General features: G+C 34.0%; 1 protein-coding gene across 3 annotated transcripts; it reads right to left on the bottom strand.

The window, feature by feature from the left end:
* Nucleotides 1-8043: 8043 nt before the first annotated feature.
* On the bottom strand, nt 8044-13661 carry LOC110600725 (endoplasmic reticulum oxidoreductin-1). 3 transcript variants are annotated; one of them, XM_043950823.1, is made up of 10 exons: nt 13253-13661; nt 12712-12834; nt 11614-11902; nt 11175-11285; nt 10721-10839; nt 10250-10354; nt 9638-9840; nt 9247-9370; nt 8418-8597; nt 8044-8343 (listed from the first exon to the last, which is right to left on the bottom strand). In XM_043950823.1, exons 1-9 carry the CDS (start codon nt 13409-13411, stop codon nt 8418-8420), a joined length of 1413 nt encoding a protein of 470 aa, XP_043806758.1. In that variant the 5' UTR covers nt 13412-13661; the 3' UTR covers nt 8044-8343. The 3 variants fall into 3 exon arrangements, with proteins under 3 accessions (XP_043806758.1, XP_043806759.1, XP_021593268.1); XM_043950824.1 differs by having other exon boundaries at nt 8422-8597; XM_021737576.2 differs by having other exon boundaries at nt 11614-11872.
* Between the last annotated feature and the right edge of the window lie 241 nt (nt 13662-13902).

Genomic DNA, 13902 nt, shown 5'->3' with positions numbered 1-13902 from the left:
TATAATGAAATAAATGTGAGAATAAATTGATAATCATAAAAATAAATTATATGACTTATATTCTTATTAATCTTTTTATATATCAATAGAAGCTACTGTGTAAAGTTTTACTAAATATTTAACATAAATTAGCTATAATTTATTAACAACAGTAATTAGCCAACAACAATAACTAACAATTACAAGCAATATTCAATAATTAATTCAAATAAGCCTTATGAAAAAGATAATTGTATTGCTGCTGGTGGTGGTAGTATTAGAGGGGGCGCTTCCTAGTTCTGATAGAAGATCTACCAATAATGGGAAACGATGGTTCAATGATTTTTAGCATCATCATTCAAGTACTCAAAAACCAAATTACTTGCACAACTTTGTGATTTTTACTGATAATTTTATACTGTGTACAACTTTGAGATTACAAGATTCCTGTCCTTCTGTTGCTGAATATGGGCAACTCTTGGTCACCAAAACCAATTCCTCTCCCCCCCTCAACAGGAAAACAACAAAAAGGAGAGAATTAAAGACCCAAAGAAGGGGAAAAATCTTCAACAAGTTACAAGGAAACCAGAGGTAGTTCTCAGGCTTCAGAGATTGGAAAAGATCTTTTAAAACCCCTTTGGAAAGCACTTGGAGTTAAGAGGCAGCAGTGGCTGCCTCGACAGCTATAGCAGCAATAGTGGTAGCAGAAGACGTAGGTGATCTAGGAGAAGCAAGAGAATTGATAGGGCTAACAATATCTCTCTCTTCTTCGTTAATAGTATCCAAAATCTTTGATGCCCTGCGGCTCATGACTCGAATGTACTGCGGTGGTGCAACTTCCAGAATGAACTTTGCTAAGCGTGGATTAGCCATTTCTTTAGTATTTAGGAAAGATGGAAAAACAGATAGATAAGGGAAAAAGATTTTCTTAGGAAAAGCTTGGTCTGGGATGAGCATAAACTGAAGCTGTGGGTGATATTTATAGGGACATGTTTAAGCTTTAAATCGAGGCAGTGGTCCTAAGCAAAAGAAGCTGTTAGTGGCGCCACCCTCCTTTTGAAATTAATTGCAGAGGCTTGACACTTGCATGATAGATTGACGAGACAAGTGCTTTTTTCTTTTTGTTCTGGTATATGTCAACACCTTGGGTGGAAAATGACATATCTGAAGCGATGGGTTTTGTTGTGAGGGATAGCTTCCAATTTTGCACTTTTCCAGGCTGGTATGCTTGCAATGGAAATGAGAATGTTTTGTAGCTTTCTAATTACTTGCTTGGGAGACACGGTTCTCATACGAGGACTGATTTGAACAGTAGTGCTGCTGGCTGCTGACCGGAAGTTTCTTTATAAACTTTCCCGTCTCTTCAGGGAAGGAAGGGTCGTATCGTATTTGGCTGAAATTCTGTATTCAGTCAATGGTTGAAGAATTATTATTGTGAACATTTTTTCTATTAAACTTCATAGGAAATTAAATGGTATGACACAAGTTTGAATTCGAATTAATAAAAAAAAGTGAATTTCGGATATGAATAATTTATTTATAAAAAAAACTCCACTTATTAATTACTTCAAAATATGCTTGAACGGAGAGATGGAGGGTTTGGAGAGAGCCATAATCAAAGGATAAGCTTTTAAGAGGACCTACAAAATCAGATGCATATGATAGGATGGCGATGGCTCAGTGGATACAATTAATTTGAATTTGTCTTTGATGAGATCAACCCATAAGTTTCATTTACCTCTTATCCATGGCAATAAACAGTACGTGCAGGCTGAGAGCAGCCAATCCCGAGCAAGGACCACTACTTAAAAAAGTGCTCCTTGCTCAATTGAGACCCTTCCATGAACTTTTTCGTACTCTCTTCTTTCGGCTTTAATATTTTTCACATGCCAATGGGGCATCCATTCACAGAACTCTCTCTCTCTCTCTCTCTCTTTTCACACTATGTGACTCTTTGTTGCATATCAAAGAAGACAACAGGGCGGCAATAACTGAAAGCTTTGTTTCTGCTAATATGGACAAGGACCCTTTAAAGGTACTATATGTTTGTATTTGAATTTTCTTGAAAGATTTGATAGCTAAACTGTTCATGAAATATTGATACTTGCCACCCATAAATCAGTATTTATGTGTAATATAGTTTGGTTTTAATTAAAATAGTAAAATAAGATTGACTCGATTAGTCGAAAAAAATTTTCTTTTTCAATTCTAACTTCAACAGTAATGTTAAACAAGCAGTAAATTTGAGCTAAAACAGAGTGTGATGATTAAGATGATTGATGAATGAAGATAACCTTAAGAGTAGCCATTGATGAGAATACGTTGAGCAGGTAAATAAACGCATATTATAAAAATACACCATGAAGTTGACGGTTTGTAATGTGAGAATTGAGGACAAGGGATACCTTTATTGATCCTCTTTTGGTTCATCTTTAATGAAATTTTGTTCTTTTGTTGAGCATTCTTTTTCACTCCACAAAAATATATGGATAAGATGTAGAATATTTGACATATACACACTTACAAAAAGACTCAGAAATTTGAACAACTGCTAGCCACTCCTCTATCTATCCTCCAATTTTTCTAAAGTAAAGACAATAACAAACATGTTAACCCCAACGGGCACAGAAGTCGCATGTGCCGTGGTTGACACGGCACATGATTTTTTTTTTTTTTTTATAAAAGTAGCGTTTAAATATAATGAGCAACTCATAAATCCAAAAAGTGTATTACATTTAATTTTAAGCAGTAATATTGCAGAGGAATGGCTAAGATTCATGAATGGCGGCCAAGCTAAAAAGAGAACAAAATAGAGAGTAGCAATCTGTCTGCGCACTGGTGGCTTCCAGAATTGAAGAAGACTTGTTATTAGGCCAAAAAGTGTAGCTCCAAATCTTGGATTTAAGTCATAAAGCAAAAAGATGTCAACTTTTTGGTTGCACTAATTTTCTTGTGTTTACTCCTCCAATCCACAGCCTCTAATTGCACTATCACTTGATTCTTGCATTGATTTTGCAACTGAGTGGAACCCAACATATTGCTTTTTGCATTAAATGGACCATTTCGTTTTTGTGTAAAGAAATAATTTTATTTAATGTTATGTTTGTCGTCTCTAAGGAATAGATGTAGAAGACTGCCGTGCAAGGCAAAAACTAGTTTAGACAAATTTCCACTTTTTGCATTCATTGTTTATTTGCAAATTAAAAGTGGATAATAAATGAAATTTTCATTACTGAATTATTCCCCATGGGTCGCAGTCATGAGGTTAGGCTGACGTTAGCTACATTTAGTTAAATTTTAGAAGGTTTAAGATTTAATACTTTAATCTATTTCCATATTAAAATATATTTTCATCATTAATTAATTCATTCGAGATAAATAATTATAGATTAATCCATAAACCCTCAATCTAGGAATGGCACTATTGTAAATATATGAAAACCAATTATGATAACGTCTATATAAACCGAACATAGACGTAGAATTGGGGTAAGCCCAAGGTCCTCCCTCCCTCCTTCTTTGGCCACACTCCTTCATGTTAATCAAACTTGAATGCTTCACAGTGAAGGGAAGATATAAACCTATTAACATGTCAAGAATTAGATCACCTCCGGCTACGTACTCAGCCTCTATCCGGCCAAGTCTTCCAGGACCTATCAAGCTGGTTCAAGTCCCTAACCATAATAAGACCTCACCCAGGACTCCATTCTCTGCAGTTGCACCAGCTCGCCTTATGAGAGTCTCTAGGGTTCCCATTCGAATAACCTTGGAAACCATTTATGAAGAAGAAAATGAAGAAGAGTTCTGCATGGATATGGATCAGAGTTTTTCTTCATCAATCTTGTCAACTTGTTTCCTTCAAGGTCAAAAGCCTTTGTCATCTTATTGTCAAAACTGGGGTGTGCTTAGCTAGAGTAGAGACAGCCACTCCATGCAAGTAGTTAATTAATTAGTGAAATCCATCAATGCATTTTCTATTGGAGTAGAGATTGCCTTTTTTTTTTTTTTTTTTTTTTTTTTTTTGGTTTTGGGTTATGAAGAAAAAAACCAAGTAATGTATAAAAAGATAGCGTCTGGCCACCACGGATCAATGTAATAGCTAGCTTATCCACGACTTATTATGAGTGGCATTTTGGCTGCGTTGCCTCAAGCAGAGGGAAGTTAGATAAGTCACCATCGTCTCACACCAACAGGAATAACTTTGGAGGATCAGATTTCCAATATTTATGAATTGCCAGTAAAAAGATTATTATAATTATAATTTTTATTCCCATTAATCAATCAATTTTAAATTAATAAAATTATAGAACTCCATTAGCCAATTCCAGACCTACCCACCCTAATTCTTTTTTTTTTCTTTTTTTACCAATTAAAGAAATATTAATTTGTTATCTAATTTTATCATTTACCTCAGAAGAAAACTTCTATATTTTTAAATATAAATTCTAAACCGATTTATCATTTAAATTAGTCACATATTCACATTTAAACTTCCAATCAGTTAATAATTTTTCTAATGTTAACAATTTATGATGCAGTTGCTCCCAAAATAAGAGGTATAATCCAATTTTAGGGTAAAAAATATTTCCTGTAGTTATTAGTAATACTAAATCTTCCACACCTATATAAAATGCACCCACACCTATCTAAACTCAACCCATCTCTGTAAGAAGCAGTCTTATTTTGAAGCATATACATATCTGAAAATCTAAGAAATTGAAGAGAAGATGGCCATGAGAAGCATGCAAGATTTTAGAGAAGTTGCGCCAAGCCTTCTCGTATCTCGACAAAGGTGTTCATCTTGTCCGAAACTGGAGACCATTCTTGAAGAAGGATCAGAGAGATTTGAGATTCTACCAAAGACAAAGACGATGGTCATTATAAGAAAACAAAAAAATAATGAGGATCAAATTATAAAAAAATAATTGTTAAAATAAATCTTTGATTATTGAAAATATCAATGATTAAACAACGAAAAATTGCTGTTGTTTATTTCTATATTTCTTTTCTTTGTTTTTTTTGGTCGAATAGATTTGAAATATTTTTGTAATTCATGTTTTTTTTTTCTTTCAAATCTAAATGAAACTTATATTGTATATATTTATAAAATTATTCCCCATCTATATTAGTTTTTTTTTATATTATATATAATTTCTGATACTTATAATCAGAGTTTTTTTTTTTAAAAAAAAAAAATTAATATGCTTAAATCAAAATTAAGTTTTTTTTTTGGATTTTTTTAAAACAATATATATATATATAATAAAAGAAACATATTATTACTTGATAGTATAATAAATTCTAAATTAACCAGTAACTTCCTGCTATCATTATGTATAGATTCTTAAGAGCTAAAAGAAATACTAAAATTTTTGGAGAGATCCAAAATTTTTTTTATTGAAGTTAAATTGTTATTAATAAATTCCATTAATTTTAATTTATCTCTTAAAAAATTATTAAATGTCGACCATATATAATAACAAAATCACTTAACAAATGCTTACAAGGCTATCGAGACTGATATTATTTGGTGGGTTAAAAAGCTCAATTTGATCATTAGATCCAAAATGAAAATTTTGAACTAATTTTCTGATTTATTGATCTAATTAAGAAATTTAAAATCAAATTAAGCTTAAAATGAAATTTCTGAGATAGTTTATACAAAATATTGAAAGTTAACTTAATTAGCTAATTACAATGGTGAAATTGAGCAATTTGTGTATAATTAAAATTTATCTTTAAGTAAATGACTTAATTTTTTTATAATTATTATTTTTATTCTTTTTCCATCAAATTTGAATCTTTGATATATAAAATTTACTATCCTTAAATTATTTACTAAATTAATTCCGCTGTTAAACATTATATTAAAGTTTTAAATATTTTGCTTTGACATGGAAAATAAGCGGATTTGAATATGAATCGGGTTATATTTGATGCTTTGACATGCAAGGCATAATTTAATGACTTTGATAATATTAAAAAATTAATTTAATAATTGCAAAAAGAAAAAAATTAATTTAATTTCTTAGTTATCATCATATATTATTATATGATAATATCTAAATTATCATCTCATATAATATTTATGTAGATCTTCTTTTTCTTAGTTAATAAATAAATAAAAACAATGAAATCTTGTATAAAGGAAACTGAAATGTGAGAGATTTAAAATAAAGATATAATTTGAATAATAAGATTAAGAATAATACTGTGTAATCTACAAAATTAGTATCAGGCAGAAACAGATCGTCATCGTATACAATTGAAACAATGACAAAAATTAATTAACCCAAATCTGTTGCCGATTCTTAGGAAGCTAGTCCCAGCCATACATGCATTTTGTCGAACACATGATGGCTGCAGCAATCCTCCGTCTCCAATATTCTCATACCAAAAAAAAAACAGCCATTTCCATAGCGATCCTTGCGATCATGCAGAGGCAGCCACATCTTTATATAACAAGAAATATAATGAGAGGGCCAAGACTACAGGGAGGACAACCACCACCCTCTTGGGCACATCAACAACTTCAAGATTGTCATCATTACTATAGGTATGATAAGACACCTCTTCAAAAATAGTCTCAAGCCTTGGATTGCTTGATGATTTCCGGTGGGAAATGAGAATGGCTGGTGCTACTTCACCAAAGCTATAAACGTCCCTCATGCCCTTCACCATTTGTATCAAAATGGGCTTATATTGGATGAAGGGTATTGGAGGTTTCTTGGGTAATGGAGTATGGAGAGAGAAGAATTGCTTATTTGTGATATGGGTGTCGAGACCTGGGAGATAGCCTCTGCTTATAAAGGAGGAATGTGGTTCTTTGCTATATTTAGGAGAGAAAAGGAAAGGCTACGGAAGGATGATACCAGTCTCTTTTTTATCTCTCTACGAATGCTTACTAAATTAGGATTATATTATTTATAGATCATTCTAAATCGCTATTAACTCAATAATACAATGATATTCGCATAAAATTTAAATAAAATTCAAATTGTTTATTTTTTGAGTTTATTATAAATTGGATTTATATAATTATATGTTATTATTATACCAAAAAAGAGTGAAATTAGTGGTTTTTATTATTAGTCTTTTTATGACCAGAGATTTTAGATAAGTCTCTTTACAACTCACAAAAATTATAAAATTCGGACCAACTAAAATTAAAATGCAAAATATTTTTGCGCATGTAGAAGATGGAGATGCAGATGGAGACGGAGGAGTGAATATTTACAAAAAGCTTCCGCATGGCATAATTTGGTTAAACTTCAATTCAAGGTTCCCCAAGGAGGAAGCAATTGGGTATGTGGATAAGGCACGCATTGAGGACCTCTAGCCCCAGCCTGAAGGAAGGTAGTGGGTCCATCGGCCATGCCACACACACTTATTTCTCCGCGTGTTAGAGAGACCCCCAGGGCCACGCCCATTCCCCTGCATCAATTCTTACATGGCACGTGGACGTGGTGCCCCCTTTTGCTGAGAGAATAAGGCTGCCATCAGGCGTGTGTCGCCAGTCAACCTACACCAGCTTATCCACAAGCTTTAAAAATAAAAAATTTTAAAAAATAGATCCAATCACCAAGCCAGCAAATAAAATTACATTTCACTTTTTCCAAAGTGGGAAAAGTGGTTAGTTTTCATTTATTTCAATTACTGTGGTCGCCACAAATTGTTCAAGATTAATAGTTTATGGTGTTGACATGAATACACCTGGAAGGCTCGTGCCTTGTTATAAGAGATTAAATTAAGGTATGCAGCCAACTTATAATTGAATGCAAAATAGATCCTGTAGTTCTGTGATACTCTTCTATGTTTACAGTCCATTCTACTTTGAGATATTAGCACAACTGCAGCAACTATTTTAGCGGTAGATTATCGATCTTTCAAATGTATCCTTAAATAATAAACTCCATTATTAATAATACAGTACACGAAAGGATTGTCAACTCCAAACTAAAACTGTTGTTACTGCGAGTAGTAACCATGTAAATTTTAAGAGCCCTTGATTCTTGTGTCGCATTAAATGAATGCGTAAATGGGCATTTTGGATAGAAGCATGAGTGCATGATAAGATGATTGCGACTTTCATTCGACAATATGATAAAAGGATGATTCCAGTTGGTCATAGCTAAGATGATTCTCAGTGGAATAAAGATCTCAAAATGTTAAATACAAGATTACCAAAAAGAAAGTAATTACAATTCACCAACATTATGTTTCTTGAGATTACTCTTCTACACTTCTACCGTATTCCATCCACAGCAACATTTTTCTAACAATATGGATTTTGTTTCGCTAATCTATCGTCTGTAAGTATGTTTGGCTGCAATGTTGGGTTCTCATCCGTTGAACTATCGTTAGCTGTAATAAACAACAGAATTGAGTATATTTCAATTCAGAAATATCATCATCCAAACTGATGAATTTGTAATTACCTACGATTTAAATAACGATAGCATTCTTTGCCATAGTCTACTTGAAGCAGTGGGTGGAGAAATCTGTCCTTCCGTAATCATTTCAACTTCAGGTCCCATTTCATGGACAAGTTTGACAGATTCTGATAGTCGATTAAGGAGATTCATCAGGGCAATCACTTCATTCCGTTGTAGCTGTAACTGAAAATGAAAGTCAATAGAATAAGCTTCAGTTTTTTCGTATGCTGAAAAGTTTACAAAAGACGAGTAGACTAAGGACATAATTGATGCAACAACTGCAGCGAAGATTCTAACTGAAATCTCATGAAAACAAAAGTAGTTTCTCTGCATTAACCATCATATCAACACAACAAATTATCAGGCCACGGTCAGGCCTCTGCAGAAAAGATTAATCCCGACATTGTCCCCACTTGTGGCTTACTCAAAGAAATTACATTGGGATCAGACAAATAAAGAATCATATCTAGTGTTATGAGGTACATTAGCTCTATGATTGGGCCTCAACTCAGGTGGTAAAAGGGATGGGATTAGGCCACAGTAAACTTCACTAAACACATAAAATAACATTGTCCCATGACCAGATAACAAAGTTTTTCCATTGAAATTTCAGCAGCCGTCTATATAGAATTCATGTTGCAAAACAGACAGCCGAGGAAAGTTGTGAAGAAATATTTTGAAGATCATTATCTTAAACAAAAATTTCACATCCTCTACAGGACTCGTATTACTTCACCAAAAGCAACATACTTGATTTTATCCACAAGTAAAAACCAAAGCAGAACTCTTTTTTTTTTTTTTTTTGTAGATGCTGCCAGAATTTGATACTTACAGTCTGCCCCAAGTGATCCCATCCATCATCAGAGAAGAGGATTTTCAGAGCAGTACCCAGACCAAGAACCTGAAGCTTTCCCCAAAGTCGGCACTTCTCACAGCCTACGCAGTCCATCAATGCACTGCAATTCCAATAGATTATAGATTGGGTTATATCATTTTCGCCCACATAAGAAAGTCTACATAAAGTAATCAAGAGAAAGACCACCACAGAAACAAGATTATGCTTTTAACCAAATTCTACATTTGAGAGAGATTAACTAATTAATTAAAAGAGGAAGTCAAAAGTCCATGTTTGGCCTTTCTACATTGGATGCCGAACAATATGCAGATTTTGCTAGGGTAAAAATATTTCAGAAAAGGAGAGTCGGTAGAAATTTGGGAAAAACCTAATGTTTCTGAATTGTTCTTGAATCTTCTGTTTCAGTTCGGGTCCACGTTGACCCTTCCACAACTTAGCTTCATCAAATGGGAGTGGGCATGCTGCTTGAAGTTTTGAATTATAGAGTAGTTGTCTCATCAAGGAATGAGCTTTGAGATCTTCAGTAGGGTTACCAGTGTCATATTCAGCTTGTTCCAAGTAATCCGCAGCCTGAATGCATTATAAGATAACCATTAGACATAAGTCTTAGGTTCAGAGAGAAGGAAGAAAACAGAGGGGGAGGGAAAATGGGTCATGGGAATCACAAAAATTTGTTGCTTAACATGTGCCCCAGAAACCATATTCTTCTTTTCTCTCACCCTCCACTTTCCTGCCTGTCCCAAACCGGTTAGAGAAAACAAAACAAATTGTGGCTTTATAAGAGATGATGCATAAAGAAAACATTTCTACCAGTTAGTTGCCTATTATAAACATTCGTGTAGACAAAATAAACTACCAACTCCAACAACAAAAAATATAAAAGATATGATGCAGAAGAAACAGCCTTGCTACCACTAAATTGCCCAGTATATGCACTCCTGTAGAGAAAATTAAAACCTCATCCCCTCCCAACACTCACCTTCATAACAGCTCGGAGAACAAAAAGATACGTGAAGTACAGGTTTCTAACACGATCAGGGTATCTTAAAACCCGATCATACATCAATGTAGTATTGCGGCCCCACTGCAAGAGAAAAAGAATAACGATAAACTGTCGTTAGATTCCTTCAGCAAATAACACTGCATGCCTAAATATTTCTTTTGATTGGAAGATATAAGCCTTCTTTATGGACAAACTATTCATCTTCCAAATGCCCACCATTATTGCAAGTATTTTTACAAAGGTGAGCAAAATCACTTCAAATCCTAGGACGACTCAGGCTTTGGACAGCTTCTCTAAGGGCACTTGGCCATTAAGCTATCAAAATCCAGTGGTTTTATAAGTTCTTTTAGGTAGGATGAAAAATACAAAAGCATATCAAGTGGCCATATTGCTATGGCCAAAGTTCATAAATAACACAAGTTGAGAAGCACACAACTAAATTCATACCAAGTTTTTAGACTTGTCAAGTAGATAAGCATCTGCTATGTGAATTGAAATAGAGGAGTGAAGACCAGATATCAGCTTGTACAATACCCTTTCCTCTTGACACAACTCTTCAGATGGATCTACACATCAGAATAGAATAAGAAAATAATCATTGGATCCTGTAAGCATGACAGTAAGAAAAACTAAAAAGTAAAATTAAGATAGTGGAGACTAAAATGTTATCCAAGGCTTTGATAAGGAACATATTTAAGCAGACAAAATAAAGCTGGCATCTTTTGCTTGACAGCATATCTGTGCTGCTATTTATGTATGCCTTTGCATGCAGTTACTTCAATAATAAAAACAGATTATCCAAGAGACGTTGAACACTTTTTGCAAGTATAGAAACAAAATAGTGACAATCTGTGAACTGTGGTTGGTCATGTGCACAGACACAGAGAAGGATGAGACTTACATTTGGGGCAGTTCTCAGAATAAATAGCATCCCATATCCTTCTAGCTGATGGACCAGAGTAGCCAGTGTATCGTTCAGGGTTCAATTGAAGATTCACATATGTCATCTCAGCTGCCAATGAAAATGTTTTATTATTTGCTCAATCAACTTTTAATTTTGGCATTAACAAGCCAGAACGCAATCTAATTCATCAATAATAATAAAAAAAGAAATATATAGAACAAAGCAACCTGATAATATATGTTCTCATATCATCAGGTATAGCCATACAACAAGTCCATGGCTCCCAATTGGAACACTAACATTTTACATTAACATTATTAGAATATACTACAATTTTTACATAGTAGGACAGAGAAGCATATGTTCACAACAATGATTGAATAAATATCAATGATAATTGTAAGTTCTCAGATGTGCAGGAATAGAAATAACATACCATTGTCAGTCTCATCATCATTTGTCCAGGGATTGTCTGTTTCAGTCCATCCCCTAAATGCTTTACTATCAAGGGTACGATCAACAGCAGCCTGAGGCTTTCCTTCTTGACATTGAAGATCATCTGATGAAAGGCCTCGATAGAAAGGTGTCCTAAATGCTTTGGGGAATTCACTTTCTGGGCATTCACAAACACTGCAATCCCTCAAGAAGCACATGCCATCATCAGGCCAGAAAGGGCAGTCACACCCCAACTTAACCTGCCATACAATTGGTCCATAGCCTTTAAACTAAAATACATAACAATAAGGGATGAGTAATATGTAGCTCTAACGTCAATTATCATAGAAGGAGAAGATTCAAAGTTAGACACATAGTATATTGGGTCAAGATCAAGAGCTTCATGACAAGTAAATTTCATTAAGTAATGCATCTTGAACTCATTTTTATCCAAATTCCCACCAAATAAAATGCAAGCAGAGAATTCTGATTCTTATTTTACAACTTGCACATGAATGATCCACTAAGGAGAAAAAAACTGATCAGTTGATCATGATATCAAAGGAATGCATTTAGATCAACTGATTATATCATAGCTGTGAATGCAATAAGATACATTTCGAAATTTAAATCATGATCCATTATATGCATAAGAATGATTTGTTAAAATAAATATCATGGTAACATGTTAATGACAACTTTACCCGATGGCAACAGCCACAAGGAAACACTGAAAAAGGAAAATAACAACATTACGTGGCCAATCCACCCTCAATATTGTCATAAAACTCTATTGCAGAAATTAGCCATAGTTTATGGAGTAATCGATAACAAGTTTAAATTTCAGAATCAAAAGAAATAATTATATATAGATGTCAAAAGAACTCCATGGTCTTGTACTGCAAGAGTAATGAAGGGCACTCATAACCCCATAACTCGAGGCTTATCTCCATTTCTTTTTCCTCCATATAACTAAAATGACTAGGCACCTGCTTTCTATTATGCATAAGCCCCTATCATGGACATCCATTTTTTTCGAAATCTGCATATTTATCATGATACATAAACGGGTAATACTACCAAGAGGCATTTAACGAACCTTAAAATATCGAAAAAATGGGGTTTTCACAAGATCTTGGAGAGATGGATACAACACTTCTTCATTAAGACGGTCTACTGTCTCATAGTCACAACAACAGTCCTCCACCATCCCACTGTACCTCTGCACAGAAAGAAAATAAAGCAAAGCTTGAGCTGGAAGGATAAGAAGGATAATATGATCATATAATATTCAATCTCCTATAATTTCAACATCTGACAAAAACATGACAACCAAACTGCAATCGTACTGATCACAGCACTCGAACGGTGCAAACACTAGCTCGCATTATAACCAAAATAACAACGCAAATCACAGCCCCTTTCCACCCCATTACATAAAGTATAGAATTGAACATTCTATACTTGAAAGATTCTGAACTTTCTTTATTCACTACCCAAAAACCAAATTCAAAAAGGACGATTAACAAAATTCAGGTGACAGTAATTCGACTTCAATATTCATAATTCGATTTCAATATTCTTTCTCAATTTCCTTTCCTTCGTTTCCTCAATAAGCAAACATAGAATTGAACACAAACCTGAGGACAGCTACAGGGCAGTCCAAATAGAGAGATCTTTGGGGTATTAATCGAAGCTGTAGTTAAAGCAACAATCAGAGCAATGACAGCACCAGTTATGACCCATCTCCATGGCCTTCCCTCAGTCTTGGCGGTCTTCTCACTCTCCGATCCCACCATTTTCCGACTTGATCAGAATGCTAAGAAACAAACAAAGAAAACCCCGATTTCTGAAATCCTGATGCTCCCGCTTTTTGTTGTTGAAAACAGAATAGAAATGCAGTTGATTTGTGCAAGAAATAGCAGCGGCTTGTCCGTCTGAATTATAAACAATTCCAGAAAATTATGGGCGTTTGGCAAACGGTTTTACTTTGCAGGAAAATCCACGGAGAGACCGCAACTTCAGAAGGCGGCTATTACAACTGGGCCTTTCGCCCATTTATTCTTCGGGCCTGTTTGAAATTCTTTTTCTAACTTTTTTTCTCCCTTTTCTTTTTCAACCATTATTAAAAAAAAAAAATCAACAGCTAATCTAGAAATAATTAGTTGGGCGACTAGCGTTGAATTTCTAACGAAAAAAATATGGATTTGAATTAATTTATTAATTTAATTTAATTTTTTATTTATTTTAATTTAATTTAATTTTTATTTTTAAAAATTTTAATTAATTT

The sequence above is a fragment of the Manihot esculenta genome, chromosome 15 (genome assembly GCF_001659605.2).
Source record: "Manihot esculenta cultivar AM560-2 chromosome 15, M.esculenta_v8, whole genome shotgun sequence".
NCBI classification, from domain to species: Eukaryota; Viridiplantae; Streptophyta; class Magnoliopsida; order Malpighiales; family Euphorbiaceae; genus Manihot; species Manihot esculenta.
This window is presented reverse-complemented; position numbering and strand designations above follow the sequence as displayed.

Bases quoted from the DNA above. Each gene is read 5' to 3' on its own strand.
- LOC110600725 (XM_043950823.1), bottom strand. From the start codon at position 13,411: ATGGTGGGATCGGAGAGTGAGAAGACCGCCAAGACTGAGGGAAGGCCA. The intron at 9,371-9,637 runs GTTTTTCCCAAA...TTGGAATTGCAG, and splicing joins GAACAATTCAGAAACATTAG to TGCATTGATGGACTGCGTAG. The intron at 8,598-9,246 runs GTAAGTATCAAA...TTTCATTTTCAG, and splicing joins GGGATCACTTGGGGCAGACT to TTACAGCTACAACGGAATGA.